This window comes from Ambystoma mexicanum, chromosome 11, assembly GCF_040938575.1.
Source record: "Ambystoma mexicanum isolate Mex_15411 chromosome 11, UKY_AmexF1_1, whole genome shotgun sequence".
Taxonomy (NCBI): domain Eukaryota; kingdom Metazoa; phylum Chordata; class Amphibia; order Caudata; family Ambystomatidae; genus Ambystoma; species Ambystoma mexicanum.
Window position 1 is genome coordinate 889,025,916 of NC_090934.1, and position 16,683 is coordinate 889,042,598.

A 16,683-nucleotide genomic window follows, 5' to 3' on the forward strand; every position below is an offset into this window, starting at 1 on the left:
AGGTCAGCCATGACAGAGCCTGATCCGGGATGCCCAGCTTCTAACAGAGTTGATTGATCAGGGTGGCCTGATTGACCGTATCAAAAGCAGTGGAAAGGTGAAGGAGGATGAGGACAGAGGGAGAACTGGAATCAAGATTAGAGAACAGATCTTCACAGGTGTTCAGGAGAGCAGTTTCTGTGCCTCTGGCTACTCTGAAGCCAGACTGATGGTCGTGGAGACTACTAACAGATCCAGTGTGTCGAGTAAGCTGGCCGAAGGCCAGCATTTACAGAAGTTTGCCCAGGAAAGGAGTGATAGAAATCAGGGGATATTTTGTCAGACAGGTAGGATCGGCAGAATGCTTTTTTAGGAGGGAGCACTTGAGGAGACAGGGGAAAGATCCAGTGGCGAAAGAATATTTACAGAAATTGGCCAAGGCTGGTGCGAGGTTGTAAACATGGTCATTTATAGTTCTGGAGAAGGACGGGAACACCTGTTTGGGTGACACTTTCATAGATCAGACTTGTCTGGAAGCTTTGTCAGGTGTTGTCAGTGAGAAGGAGGAGAACGGAAGAGGAGAGGGAGAGGTGGCCAAAGGGGGCCTGGGAGGAACAGAGAGAGGGGAAGAGGAAAGCGAGGACAGGATGTCCTGAGTTTTAGTGGTGAAATGAGATGCTAAGGCCGTACAGAGGGGCTGGGAGGAAACAGAAGAGGTGGAGATTGCAGTAGGATTGGCCAGCTCCTTGTAGATTTAAGAGATATCAGCCATGTTGTTAGAGGCCGCAGAGACACAGGCTTGAACATGGAACCTCTTCTTGGGGAAGATAGAGTCTGTATTGCCTTTGGAGAAGGCGGCCGGCTCGTTTATCAGAGGATGAACCCGAAGCACTCCACTTCCTCTCAGCCACCCTGCACTTGCGCTACAGGGCATCAAGGTCAGAGTCATACCAAGAGTTACACTTGGAGGTAGGCTTCAGACAGATTCTCATGACAGGGACAAGGATGTCCAAGGTGTTGGAGATGGAAAGATGAAGGTTAGAGATGGCTGTGACAGGGTAGGAGTCAGCTGCAGGAGTGGGAGGAGCTCAGAAAGTTGAGGCAAAGGTGGTCAATGACGCTCGCTTCATGTGCAGAAAGACCGAAGAGGGGGTTGGCAGTGCTGGGAGTGCCTTGACTGGGGGACAAATATTTCAGGTTGGAGTAGAGCAGAAAGTGGTCAGTCCAAGACAGAGGAGTAGAATGAGGGTTAGAGAGGGGGATGCCTGAGGAGATGAGAACTTCCCAGGTGTGTCCAGCAGAGGGTATAATGGAGAGGGAGGGAGAATCACAGAGGTTGCGGAGGAGGGATGAGAAGCATCCAGGTGGATGTTGAGGTCGCAGAGGAGAAGTTGGGGGGTAGAGGCTAGGAGAGAAGTGGAGAGGTCAGCCCATTCTGAGAAGGAAGGGGTGAGCTGGCTAGGTGACCTGTAGATGGTGGCCACAGTTAGAGAGAGGCCAGGAGTGATAGAGAGCCTTCAAACAAGGCATTTGATGGAGGAACAGGCCTGCGTAGGAATGATACAAGCAGGGACCCACTCAGGAAAGATCAGGGCCATTCCACCTCCACGCCGGTTGGTTCTTGCCTCAGAGAGGATCTTGTAGCCCTCAGGGAGGAGAGAGTCAAAACTCATGACAGAGCTGGCCGTGAACCAAGTCTTGTTGAGTGCGAGGACATCCAGGTCAAGTTCTTCGAGGAGGTGGCAGATGTCTTTCTCTGATAAAATTACCACCACACGAGAAAAATATTAGGCAGAATTATATGCAGTACCCTTTGGGAACACCACACACAATTAAGACTACAAGTGACAGTACAAATTCACCTTTGCTACAAGCCTGTACTACACAGTAAAAGTGGTAGCGATGGCTGAGCAGCCAGACTTATCTCAAGAGCAAGTGAGCAGTATCAATAGTTACACAAAGGACAGCAATTACTATGACTCAAACAAATACTGACTCATGGTTTCTGAGTAAAAGAATATACATTTGTTTACACATCAGTTGTATAACATTTCACTAAAGTAAAGCAGTTCAAAAATCACACTCTTAATACACCACACAACTCCCAATAGATTCCAGACAAGTTAAGCTCATAAATGAAGTGTGAGCAAAATGGCACTCCAGCAATTTAAAAGGGAGGGAAAGACAAGTTATGCAGAAATTGTGCAGCACCAACAGGTAAGTAAGCAGGGCAATCTAGAAAGAGGAACTACAGTGATGGAATCAAATCAAAAAGGCTTAGGGCCAAAGTCAATAGGACAAATGTCTTTTGCTCAAGATTACACAGTTCAGGGTAGCTTGCGGTTAAGTTTTTGTCAAGAGTTCCGGACGAAGTTGGTCGGCAGAAAAGTTAGTAAAAAGAGTAGAGAAGGACAAGCCCTCAGATTGGAGAAGGATTTCACACACTGTCACCGTGGCTGGACGAAACGAACAACCGGATTTGCACAGTACCTTTAAACGGAGAAGAAGCTGTAGCTGAGGTGGAAGCGACTGTCTGACTGACACGAAGTAGGAAGAATGGAGGGTCCTGCACTGCCCAGGGAAGAAACCAGCATCATAGCAAAAGCAGCAAATAAAATGTGCGCTCCTTAAAACCCAAGCAGGGTCCGACCTTCCTGGCTATCCGGTCCACTGTGGCTCTGTACAGCAAATTCGACCAGAGGAGGGAGTCCTTGCTTGCAGTTTGGGTGAACTGGTTTGTCTCACTAGCTCAAGGGAAGAAGATTCCTGGTAGATCTTCTATGTCGTTGGAGTCTGAAGATTCAGACCTGCAGCAGGGCTTCACCGGACGGTTCAGTCATAGGGGTCCTCTTCTGTCAGCTCCTCGTTGGTTCTTTCGTTCCAGTGGCGACTCTGCCTTTCCAGACCCAGAGACCTGCTTTTTATGCAGTTTTCACCCATTCACTCAGCCTGGCTATCAATCATACAGGAGGGTGGCTGTCCCGCCGGGACAGTTACCACAGCCAATCATTTCAGAGGGCGACATGGGTCTCCAATGAGACCCTTTGCAGGGAGTCCTAAACCCCTCCCTCACATCTTGTCCCCCCCAGCCATACAGGTGCCTATAGAGGGCTTCTGTGTAGAAGCCCGTGAAAAGATAGTGAACAAAGGAATCAAACCTGATTTGGCGTGCAGAATAAAACACGAGACAGGCTTTTACAAGAAATGGCGAATAAACCCAGCCGGGACCGAAATAAAACATATATACTCTACCGGGTTTAAGTTCGAGGCTACCAAGATAGCCTAAAACAATACCAAGGTCATTTAAGATAACCGCGGTAGGAAAAATAGGGTAGTTACCACTGCCACCAGCCAAGTCTTGATGAAAAGGGAGCGAAACAATGCTCCAAGAGAAACAGACAAAAAGAGATAACTAGTAACCCTTTCCAGTACTCTATGTAAGATAGGGTGTACTGGGTCTGTGGTTTTACAGAGGCTAATAAAGTTAATGGCAACTTTATGTGTTTCTGGGAGACAGTAGTCAGTCCCAGAAAAATGGAGTCTGAGTTGGGAAGTCCAAAAGACAACCCTGTGTCACTGCACTGAAGGTGCTGTGTAACACACAGTAAAACGATGATGCCTGTGGAGTAGGTGAGGCTCCACAGTCTATGAACACAAAAATGTTAAAAACACATAGCAAAACACATGTAAGAGTGGGACAAAAAGGCTCACACTCTTACCAGGTGAAAAAAAAATCCTAGAAATCCAGCAAAGCTGCTGAGGGACTCAGTAGGTAAGGGAAATAAACCATTCTGGTGAATTCTCCCTAACAAAAAAAAAATCAAGAAAGACATTGCTGCTAGCTCATCAAATAAAAAAGGATGGTTCGATTTGAGAAACAGCTCTCAGGAAGTAAAACATACGCTGAATCACCCAGGATTTACATTTCTTCCTATAAGAGTGACTGAAATGGAAAAGGTTCAAAGCAATGTATGACCCACTTCCTGCTTTGGAAATGTAATTCCATCAAAAATAGTTAAATAAGTCTATTGGTGTCACCCAGGGTCCAGAGGCGTGTTTGTGACTGTTGCCCATTGCAGTCTACCTCCCAGAAGAGGGGTTACACTGGCATAGGGCTGCTCCATTACTATAGGTGGACAAAGGAGGCCCAACAGAATTTTGTTTTAAGTTCCTGCATAGGATTAGCAAAGAGCCATTATTATCAAAGGACTGCGCGGGCTGAGCGGCTGTTTATCAAGGTTATCAGGCGAACCAGCATGGCAGGTGTTTACAGGGGTGGAGCGTGGCACCACCTCTTGTATAGCAATAGGGTCATCAGCTTGCGCAGACTGAGCTGGTTCGCTCTCGAGTGCAGGTTGGATACCAGTTTGGCCTACTGCAGGAAAAAAAACAAAATCCTGGGCTGCATGTTGAACAAGGAAATTCTGTGATGCATGTTGAACAAGGAATGACCAATTGGCCTGCAATCTTTTTTTTCCCTTTTTGGTTTTTGGTGCATCCTTAGGGCCTTTATGAGGGTTCATAGGACTCCGTACTCGTTTCCCGTTTTAACTGCTTCCATGCGTGGGCACGCTCTCCAGACTCTTAGGATTCATACTGTGATTTGTTCGAGTAGAAGACTAGCAAGTAAAAAACTGGGTGGCAAGTGGGGCACGATGTAGTTTACCTGTTCTCGAAGTGGCTTAAAGTTAGGAGCCAATTGGCGATTGGTATAAAAGAAGGAGGGGGCCGTGTGCATCTACCAGAGCCAGCCCACTCGCCCTAGTTATCGAACTCGGGAGGAGCCTTAAATGATGTTGTTAACAAGGACACCACAATACTCACTGGGCTGGACTTCCAGTTCCGGGGCTCTCTCACCTCTAGCGCCGATGGGCAGACAGTGAGATAGCAATCGACCTCAGCGCTGACACCCTATTGCGCGTGGCCCGCTGTATTTACAGAGTTCCGGTAGTCAAGGGCGGGATTTCTCATCTGGGCCAATAGAATGAATGAAGTTTGTTCCAAGCACACTGAGAGGCCACAAATAGCCAGTTGTTGTTAGATGAGTGATAGCACTTTTAAAGGGCAAAGTGATCAACTGGTTTCAACAGTACGACAGCGAGGCAGCACTCAACGCAAGCACTCACACCGAGTGTGCACGTGCAGATTACGCATGGACTGCGTTTTACAGAGTTCCTGTAGCCAAGGGCGGGACTTCTCAGCTGGGCCAATAGAATGAATTAAGTTTGTTCCAAACACACTGGGAGGCCACAAATAGTCAGCCAGTTATTATTAGATCGGCAATAGCACTTTTCATGGGCAACTGGTTCCAACAGCATGACAGCGAGACAGCACTCGATTTCAGCACTCACACCGAGTGCGCGCGTGCCAATTGCACGTGGCCCGCCCTATTTACAGAGTTCCCGTAGCCAAGGGAAGGACTTCCCAGCTGGGCTAGTAGAATGAATGAAGTTTGTTCCAAACACACTGAGAGGCCACAAATAGTCAGCTGGTTGTTATTAGATCAGCGATAGCACTTTTCAAGGACAAATTGATCAACTAGTTCCAACAACATGACAGCGAGTCAGCACTTGACCTCCGCACTCACACTGGGAACTTTTCAAAATCGCGCTGGAGGCAGAATGCAGTGAGTATTCGTAAAAACAGGCAAATTAATGTTCAACAGGAAGGAAACAGAAAGCCAAAAAAGATGTATCCCTCCCTACATGAGTACAGAAAGTTCACACTAGAGGATGTTATTAGCCATGCACCCCTTTCAGCCCAAACTATAAGGTGCAGACATCACACTCACTGTTAATAATGGGCACAAGTGGCAGTCACAGGGAAGGCTAATAGAGAGTTTTAAAAGGGTTGTAGTCATAACAGTGTAATGCTAAACACTCACTATCAGAAGTCTTTTTTTCACGTCTAGTTTAGTTTATTCATTTGTAAAGTGCACCAAACCCTAAGGTATCTAGGCGCATAGGTTACAGAGGTGAATACATAGTTTATAGCAAGCAGTCAGGGCCTTACATGTAAAAACAGTGAAGATATGTACAGTATGTACAATACAATGGTACAGTTATAAGTAATTACATAGTACTTATGTCTATTCTTGCGAAAGGAGCCAGATTTGTATCTTCTTTCTGAAACAGAAGAAGGAGGATACATTCCCAAGACGTGTAGGTAGTGAATTCCAGAGTTTAGGTGCTTGTACTGGGAAGCTACTGCCACCTGATTTCTGGAGGTTGAATCTCGGGATTCGTAGACAGTTCTGGAGGGTTGCTCTGGTGGGACAGGTAGCAGTCTTCTTTTTGCAAGTCAGGTATTTGGGGGCAAGGTTAGCTAGACATTTATGTGTGAGTCCTAGTACCTTGCTAGCGATTCTATTCTTTTTTTGATAACACATTTTATTGGTTTTTTTTAAAAACAAACAAATTCAAGCACACAACAACTAGCAGGTCATTTTCTGTTCCCTTCAAAAAGGATACCAATAGTCGAAAGTGGATTTACATGTTACAGAAAATTGCCCCCCCTGTCCCTCAATCTGAAAGTGTAAAATTATCACGATATGTCCCAACAAGTCAATTCAAGCAAACCTTGACGCCTGTGTTTTAATGGGCGTCCTGCCAACTTTGCCATATTTTTTGCGCCTTTGCCGGGCATCCTCTGGCTGTATACCCTGCGCTCCATTGCGACACAAATGTCCACGTCTGTCACCCATTGATCATAGTTTGGTGACACCTCAGATCCCCATAGTTGTGCAATGTTCCTTTTTATCAGTGCGGTGGCGGTGAATAGAAACAGTTTTTCATATCTTGACAGTTCGTTCTCACCCTCCACCCCCAACAGTAGCAGTTTCGGGTCTCTAGGGATTGTTTTGCCCATAACTGTCGATAGATCATTGCAGCATGTCTCCCAGAATTGTCGGATATGGGCGCAGACCCACAGGGTATGAAAGAAGGTGCCCTCCTCAGTTCTACACCGCAAGCAAGCTGGATCGCTAGTCCTTCCCCACCTATAGAGTGCCACTCTGGGGTAGTATACCCTGTGTAGTATCTTTAATTGGATTAGCCTGAGACTTGATGATATAGTCACTTCCCTAGGGAACATCAAGGCAGCGATCCATTCCTCCGGTAATATAGTACCCACATCTGTTTCCCATTTGGCCTGTGACTCTGACAGTTCTGATGTAGCGAAGGAGATTATAGCACTGTACAAGACTGACGTTATTTTGTGTTTGATTTGTTCTGGGAATAGGTTTCGATCTATTGGAGTATATTCCGGCGGGGTGCTCATGTCAGGGAGGCGGGCCTGTAGTGCGTGATACAGCTGGGTATAGTGGTTTTGTTCAGTCTGCGGGAGATTGAAGTGGAGAGCTAGCTATGAAATGGGATTATGTTGCCTTCTTTCATGACATCACCTATTTTCAATACCCCTTGTCGCGACCAGTTCGGCCATCTCGGGAGTGTGTACACTTCCGGGAGATTCTTGTTGTTCCATAGGGGCTGTGCTTGGGACAGCTTTTTTTCCCACCCCATGAATTTGTGTGTGTCTGCCCAGATTCAAATTGTGTGTGATTGCATAGTTGAGGTGGTCATCCGGGTTTTCCTCTTGTAGAGATATTTCAGGATGGGTTTTTCGGTGGAGTTTGTCTCTTCTGGTCTGTTGTGTGGTGCTGAGGAGTCTCCATGCAGTTTACCATTCACGACTGCCATCTGGCTAGCCCAATAGTACGTCTGCAGTTGGGGGAGCCCAATTCCACCCTCCCATATGGACCTCTGGAGAGTAGCAAGTGCTATGCGTGGGTGCCCACCATCCCATAGCAGCTTCCGGAGTGTTTGGTCTATTTTGCGAAATTCGTTTTGCGGGATATGCAGTGGGGCGTTTTGTAATATATCTAGGAAGCGGGGTAAGGCCATCATTTTAAAGAGTGCCGCTTTGCCTAGCAGCGTTAAGGGGAGGGTTGACCAGTGTTGGACGTCTTCCGCAAATTGTGTCATTACCGGGTATCCATTTTTTGGTATGTAATCATTCAGATTGTTCGTGATTTGTATACCTAGGTATATAAATTGTTCCCTCTCTACTTGATAGGGGCAGTGGATTGGTATTATTCCTTCCTCCCTTCCTATTGGGAACAAGATGGATTTGGACCAATTAACACGTAGACCGCTGAATAAGCCATATATCTCTAGCAAGGTTGTCACTATAGGGCAGGATATTACTGGATCTTTCAAGTATATAAGCAGGTCATCTGCGTATAAGGACACTTTGTCCTCCCAGTCATTTGACCAGCGGAAGCCGCTCCATGTCCCTGTGTCTCTTAATAGTATCGCAAGAGGTTTGATTGCTATTGCACAGATCATGGCTCATAAAGTGCATCCCTGTCTTGTCCCCTTTCCTAATTCAAAGGGGTTGGATGCATATCCATTCACTTTTGTCACTGCCACTGGTGATTTATAAAGTAATTTTACCCAGCTCATAAATTGCGGGCCGAAGTCCATTCTCTGCATTATTTCCCAGATTGCTTCCCAGTTGACTGAGTCAAACGCTTTTACAAAGTCCACTGCAAGCAAGGCTAATGGGCCCTGAATAGTGGTCACTTTCTCCAATGCTGTGTGTAGCCTATATATATTCAGATGTGTGGACCTTTGCGGCATGAATCCGCATTGATCTGGGTGGATCAAGGAGGGTATGACCAGCTGTAATCGGTTGGCTAGTGTCTTTGCTAGGATTTTGGTTTTGGTGTTAATGAGTGTGATAGGTCTCTATGAGCTACACCTGTCTGGAGGTTTGTCTGCCTTGGGCAATACTACTATAGTGGCTTTCCTTAGATCTTGTGACAGGCGACCCTCTTTACACGAGGTTTCGTACATTTTCAACAGGTGTGGTGTTATCGCATTTGGGCCTATTTTCTTCCATATCTCTACAGGGAGGCCATTTGGTCCCGGGGTTTTTCCAGGTTGGGGGTCTGCTATGGCTTTGGCTAATTCATCCTCTGTTATGTCTTTCTCTAACAGGGTCATCTGGTTGGGTTTAAGTGTGGGGAGGACGATCCCTGATAGGACGGAGGTGTCCATGAGGGGGGTGGTGTTTTATAGAGCTCAGCATAGTAGGCTGAGAAACCTTGAGCTATGTCCTGGTCCGCTGTTAGTGGTGCCTCATCTTCTGCCCTGATTACCCTGACATGGCTGAGACCCTCATCCCCGCGCTCCAGCCACGCCACCATTTTAGCCGCTTTGTTTCCGGTCTTGTATACCCTGGCACGCATCGCTGTGTGTGCTTGTTTGGCATTATGCAGGGCAATATTTTGTAGCTGTTTTTCTGCCAGCTGTAGCATGCGTTGTGACTCTGGTTGGTTAAGAGTTAAGTGAGCTGCCTCTGCCCCTTGTACTTGTGTTTCGGCTTCCCTGAGCAAGTTTAATTGTTTTTTCTTATGGGCTGTGGTCCAGGAGATGACTTCCCCTCTTAGCACCGTTTTATATGCCTCCCACAGCACTATTGGACTTTCCACCGAGGCCAGGTTTAGTTCAAAGTACGATTCTGTGGCGTTCTGCATGTGTTCCACTAGTTCCGGGAAACCCAGGTAATAGCTATTTAGCCACCAGGTGGGCGGGGCGGGGTCGGTCTGTTGGTAGTGAGTTCTAGCATGAGAGGGGAGTGGTCTGAGATGCCTCTGGGCAGTAGCCTCACCTTGTTTGCTAGGTGCAGCTCCACTGTCGGGAGGAAGAAATAGTCTAGCCTCGATAGGGAGGCATGCGCTCCAGAGTGGAATGAGTATTCTCTTGCGTCAGGGTGTAGGTGTCTCCACACATCCTTCAAGCCCAGAGCATCGGTAAATTTAGCTAGTTTGGTGCGCTTGGAGGGGTTCCTAGTGCTAATATGTGTGCGATCGAGTTCTATACTCATGACCTCATTGAAGTCTCCTCCTATTATCATCAGGTTTGTGGAGTCGCCAGTGATTTTGGGAGTGATGTCATTGATCAGGGAGGTTAGTAAGGTCGGTGGTGTGTAGATAGCTAGCATAGAAATAGCGCGCTCCCAGAGGGTTCCAGTTATGTATACGAATCTCGCTCCTGTGTCGTGTGACAGATAACAGGTTGAATGGCAGCCGCTTGTGTATTAGGATGAGTACTCCGCGGGACCCCATGGAAAACCCAGAGTGTAATGCTATGCGGTAGTTAGTTTGCTTAAATAATTTACAGTTTGTGCCTGCCAAGTGCGTTTCGGTCAGAAATGCTGCATCCGGCGCATGACGATTTAGCTGTTGCAGTACCAGGCGCCTCTTGATGCTGCTGCCCAGTACATTCACGTTCCATGTCATAATTCAGATGGATTTGGTGTTGTTCCTATTGGGGGGGGCCTGCCATCAAAACTGAGGGGTAGGTGTATTAGCGCGTGTTGATTGTATGTTGTCATGGTGTATTGCTTCCATGTAACGGGAGTTAGACTTTGACCCACTGTGTGCGTTGACTTTCAAACCCCTATATTAACAAGTGCCTTCTTGGAACAATAGGCTAAACAAACAAATACAAACTCCCCTAGCCCCTCCCCATACTCCGCCCCAACTTGAAGTACCTGTCGCCTGAACATCAGTCGGAGTATCCATAGAGTCTACTCCTGACCGCAATTAAAAACACTTAGAACACCCACGACTAGTCCCAGTGGTTTGGGGTTGGCGTCCGTTCAAGGCGGCTGACTATTTGTATTAAGCCATATCAAGTGTTTCTCTGCGTTCTTTTCGTGTGTCGGGGTTCTCTGCTGCTCCGGCAATGGGCTTAGTTCGGGTCACAAAGCATAATTTCTTGTGATAGCCTTCCCCTTCGTGTGGTGCAAGGATCTGATCCTGGTCTGGTGGCTGTACAGGGGGGTGCTCTCCAATCGGCAGGATTCCAAGGTTCCCATTTCTGTTTCTCCGTGTCGCTCTCCAATCGCCGTCTATGTGCATCTCCGCCCATCTCCAGGCTTCTTTCGGGTCCGTAAAGTGGACGGTTGTTCCCTAATGATAGATCTTCAGTTGTGCTGGGAACACTAGGCCGTTTTTCACATTCACGGAGCACAACTGTCTTTTGAGTTGATCAAACGATTGCCTTGCCTTTTGCACTTCTCTTGTGTAGTCTGGAAAGAATGCTATCCTCGAGCCGTTGTAGGTTATCGTGCCCTTTGTGCGTGCCATTTGCAGCAGTGTGTCCCGATCTCTGTAATTTAGAAATTTGGCCACCACTGTGCGTGGCAGGGCACTGGGTAATGGGTGTCCAGTAGGCACTCGGTGGGCCCTTTCTATCGAGAAGAATTTGGAGAACCCTTTTTTGTCATGTATGTCCTTCAGCCATTGTTCCAGAAATAACTCCATATTGGGACCTTCAGTTTTCTCTGGCAGCCCTAGGATCCTTACATTGTTCCATCTCGATCTGCCCTCCCCTTCGTCCACCCTTCCTTCCAGTACTTTTCGGCGGGTTGTGGCTCTGTTCAGTTGTAGGCTTCTCAGTCCATCTTCCGCTCCGGAAATGCGCTGCTCTGCCTCCCCAGTGCGGGAGGTTAGTTTTTGGAGGTCATTGCGCAGGAGTGAGACATCCACGCTAATACCATATATTTTCTGCTCCATGGAGGCATGTGAGTCGGCGATGGCCGCCATGATGTCCTTCAGGGATATTGTGTCCCCATTTCCTTCCATGGTTTCCAGATGGGCTTGTTCCGCCAACGTGTTAATCCCAGGCATGGTGAACTGGTCAATCCTGCTTTGCACTCCCAGCCTTTTAATTTTGTCTTTGCCCATAATGAAGATTTGTGATGGTGGCCAGTGGGTTCTTGTCTTTTTCGTGTTTGGGCGTATTGGGCGTATTGGGGAGAAGCTAGTTTTCTTGTCGCTTGTTACTGTCGATTGCCAATCTGTTAATGCTTGTGTGGACTGCCCTGCGGATGCTCACACACAATTGCTGCCTTTGTTCTGGGCCAGCTGCTCCCTCTAGACAGGTGGGATCTTTGCTGCCGCCTCTGTAGGGCGTTTATGGCCCTCGGCTTGGTGCGCTCTAACGTATGGGATTTCTCCTAGGTATACGGCAGTTAAGATCGTCGCTGCACTCTCCTGCTGCTGGGCACTGTGCAGTTCCGTGGCAATCTGAGGTGTTTTCATGTACACCTACCATGGTGCAGTTTGTCATCCGCCTGCAAGTGTAGGGTGTGTTTACCGTGCCCTGTGGGGCATATCGCTTTCTGACTTTTGTGCTTTGGCTGGATGGTGTCTATGAGGTGGTAACCTGTTTGGTCCGGGGTGAGGCCCTGTTTCTGTGTACCCCAAGCAGCCCAGTTCACCCCCACCTTATTGCTCTTGGGTGTCCGCTCCCGGTCCCCCTCCAGCGCAGCGATGGCTTGTGTTCCAGGACTCAGGGGCACCCGCTCCGGTCGTTGGCTATTACCAGGCTCCCTGTTTCCTTCGGTTTGGAGGTTCTAGGCACGCCCGGATTAGTGTGGTCGCGTACTGCGCGGCTGCTTCTTATGGGATGGGGTGGAGCAGCTTCTTGTCTGACATCCGCTCCTGGTCAGGGGGGGGTTGATTTTGTATTGGTGGCTCCAGCCAGCGCGAGCATGCTCCAGGACAGCTCTCTGCGTGGTCTTCTCCCCGCACCAACCTCTTGCAGTGAATTGCTGTCTAGCGTTTTTCCCGCGCAGCCGGTCCTTCAGTTAGTGCCTGAGGGCCCCAGCCGTGTCTTGATCGGGATCCTTCGTCGCGCTGGCGGGTTCACCTCTGTGCTGCGTAGCACAGCGACATCTTGGATTCCCTCCTCCAATATGCTTCGGGGACTTCCTTGGTCTCCTGCGGCTTCGTTCGCCCATTTTTCACAGCGGTTTTCCACTGGCGTGTGCAGCAGCGGTTCCTCTCCCGATATGTTTGTTTTAGGTATAATCTGCTTTGGATATCGGGCTATTTCTGCAGGATGTATGCGACGGCCACAGGAGCTCCGAGGCTCACGTCCGCATTGCTCTGTTGCTGGCCCATCAGAAGTCATTTTTGAGTCAGGCAGCTAATTACCAGAACAAAATAATCACTAGCAATAATATCCTCCAACCACAGCGAATGCTCCTATCAAACAGCCCCGCCTACGAATGAAGAAATTCCCTGATCTGACATCTCTAGCCCAAAACTCTAGCCACATTCCCTCCCTGTTTCAAGGACATCTACACAAAGCAATTTCAAATTAATGCAATTTAAATGGTCATTGGTTATCTTGAAGTCTGGGTGTGATTGGTACTATCAGGAACAGGATCTTGAAGTCCAATATCTAGCTTGTAGCTTTCCCATCACCACAGCTGTTGTAGGCTAAATCTGGGGTATGCCCTCTTTTGCCCAAAATCATTTGCGGCAAAAATAGGGTGCACACTAAAGGATGCAGACTTCTGAGACTTGCCAAACCCCACCCCACACTGCACACGAGTGTGCACAGAGGCTGGCAGGCCACAACAGGCTATGAAAGAAAAAAGACACAGCCATGGACAACAGGTAAGCATGTGTGTTTGCGTGCAGGCGTGTTTGTGGGTAGGGGGTGCACTAAATGTATGTATGTGGGGGAGGGGGAACTTGTATGTGTGGCGAGAAAGGGGGTAGGGAGTGAGGGGTACGTTTAATGGTGTTTCAGGTGGGTATCCCTCCCCACGCCCCCGATTTTAAGTAAATTCCACCAAGGAGGGAGAAGACAGGGGTGGAGGCACTGCCTATTTCCCCACCCATTGAAGGCTGCAACAAATCGCCCTTAAAAACAAGCCTTTTTAGCATGCCGCCTTCAGCTGGTAGCCTACAGACAAAGAACCAAATCTAGTGCATTCAAGTCGGGGTCATTCTAACTAGAATGTAACAGATTTAGCCTGACTGGCAGCTGTGGTGCTGCATCATATAGATTGCAAACAAAGAACCCTCACAAAAATGGGCACATTAAGAGAATCACATGAGGATGGGGTGAATTCCGTTATTCTCTTCACAACTTACAGCAGAGTGAATTAGTGCCTTTGAAGCCCCACACCCACTTACTCCCTGCAGTATCAGCAGCACAGCCCAATCATGATATTGGCTTCAATTACCATTTGTGAGACTAACTATGGCCACACAAATGGTTCTTGTGGAGGACTGCACCAGGAATAGGGTGGCACAGCATAATCATTTTGCTTCTACTGTAATCATAATTGCCATGCATTTGAAGTATGCAGCGTCTGTTGGGTGTTACTGAGTATGTGTGGTGTCGCCCGGACATTTCAGAATACTGCATGCTGACCCCCAATGAAATATGTATATGCAGAACAAATCTAGGCACGGTTATTTTGCCTTGACCTGTAGGACGTGGGGCACGGGAAATATAAGGGCAAAAGTGTTCCATGAAAGGGTAGTTAAAAAACGACTTAAGCAAAACAAAGGAGATGATGGCTGGAAGGTTTACAATTAATTAACATCACACCAATGATATAAATCACCTAATAATGACATATGGCAGAAGGTGGAGGATACTTACCGCATTCTATCTTTGGACAGCACGGGTTATTTGGATCTGGCACCTGAACCTCTTGGCGACCTGGCTGGCATGGTGTGGTAGTCAGATTACATATTATGTCATCGCAAAACACCAGTGTATTATTTTTCAAACTGATGCATGAACATTGTTGGCAGTTGCTGATCCACATGTCTCCAATCTGTAACATGACATAAATATGCAAGAGAGTAAGGGATCTTTTTTGGATATAGTATTTCTGGCAGCACCACTGTACATTAGGTCAATAGTAGTAAACAGAGCATTGCCATCACTGGTTGCTTTAACAAAGATAGCACAGTACTAATCAGAAACATAAACCAGATGGCGAGGAAAGATGGGGAAGATATTAAACAGGACTCGCCCCGGATGTTAATGTGTATGGGTATTTTGGGGTATACTTCATTGTCCCTCTATACACAGGTAACGCTAACTAAGGTAGCGTTCTCGAGGTCCTTTGTTGTGACCAGGTCAGCTCATATGGTGGCTTCCTTGCTACCCAAGTCAATTAATGCCTTTACTTGCTTCCCATTCGCCCAAGCCTTTTCCTATGTGAAGTCAGCAGAAGACTGACTTAAACATATGCTAAAGGTCTCTAAATCTTCTTCGGGTTCTTACCACTCTTCTCACTTTAAACAGCCTATTTCCATAGGTCCGTCCCTTATATTTTTCAGGCACTGTCTAGCTAAATGCCCCATTTGTCCTACAGGAAAAGCAGAAAATAAGGGTTGGTCTGCCTCCTTTAGGTTCCTCCCCTTTGCTATCGTCTTTGTTTTTAGGGTCAGATCTCTTGATTTCTAGTCTTTCTTTTGGTATCCATTCCTTGATTTGGTATGATCCTCCTTGTTTCTCTACTCCTGGAGATTGGGGTTGGTTGATAGGTTTATAATCTTTCTGTTCATCCCCTCGATGTGCCAAGTGGAAATGTTTGGCCGCATCTGAGTGGATTTGTGCAGTTTCAATGGCCATGGCTAGGGTAGGTCGACTAAACTGTAAGACTGCTTTTTGCAAGAAAGGGTGTAAGGAATTGGTGAACTGTTCTAAGTAGATCATTTCTATTAACTCTTCTAGGGATTTATTATTGATCCAAAGGGCTACAGTGTTTTTGACACGTCTTCCCATTTCTAGGGGGGTTTCTCTCAGGTTAAATCTAATAGCCTTCAATTTCTGCTGATAGAAATTGCAAGTTTGCCCCACTCTTTTCATCAACCTTTCTTTGATGGATACAAAGGTGGCTTCCTGGGTAAGATGAAGTAGTTGATTGGCGGTTTGTAGTTCACCTTTCAATGAGGAACCAAATAGCACCTTTTAAGGTTTTCTTTCCATCCTAGTTGTTTGGCTAGGCATTCGAAATTCAAGAATAAATTCCTTAGATTTTCGGCTGAGATATCCCTGAAGTATCCCCTGTGGTAGCAGGGGTCTAGCTTGCAACTCAACCAATTTTGTTAAATGTTCTTGGATCCTAGCTTTTTCCTGCATCCGATGGGCTGCCAACTGGGCTATGACACCTGCTAGGTCCGCCATTTACTCCGGTGGTGTAAGAAACAAGTTACTTACCTGTAACTGTTGTTCTCCAGCATGGGTCTGGCATGGAGTCACATGCTCATGAATATTCCCTGTCGTCAGGCCGGGAATCCTCGGTATAGAAAAAAAAATCAGCACCAGTTTCGTTTCTGATCTGTCTTTCTTAGTAGTAACCAATCACTAGTCTCTGGGTCATACTGCCCCCAGCCAATGACTGCCCTCTCCCTAAGCACCGACTCCGGCAGCCATCCTCAGATTTGGTAGCACGTAAAGTGGCAGTATGACCAACTGAAGAGCCGCAGAGGGGTAGGCGGGAGGGTTCGCATGTGAATCCATGCCAGACCCATGCTGGAGAACAACAGTTACAGGTAAGTAACTTGTTCCTTCTCCAGCATGGGGTCTGGCATGGATTCACATGCTCATGAATAAGAGAATACATAGCAGTACACACATGCACAACCACGGGAGGTGGCAACAGGCTCAAAGCAATACAACAACTCAACATTAAGCAACTCTTACCTCCTCACCCGGTTCACCTTAAGCGAACAGGTCGCGTAGCACTGCTTGCCCGACCCTGGACTCCTCCCTGGAGTCCGGATCGATGCAGTAGAATCTTGTGAAGGTGTGCGTCGACCTCCATGTCGCAGCCCTGCAGATGTCCAGCAGGGGCACACCAGACAGGAACGCT

At 47.5% G+C, this 16,683-nt stretch overlaps 1 protein-coding gene across 1 annotated transcript in view; it reads right to left on the reverse strand.

The window, feature by feature from the left end:
• LOC138503894 (mucin-5B-like) overlaps positions 1-16,683 on the reverse strand; it is a 1,431,798-nt gene that overhangs the window by 275,219 nt on the left and 1,139,896 nt on the right. The window contains exon 27 of the mRNA XM_069623965.1: positions 14,457-14,634. Within this exon, the coding sequence (XP_069480066.1) occupies positions 14,457-14,634 (178 nt within the window). The remainder of the gene's footprint in view (positions 1-14,456; positions 14,635-16,683) is intronic.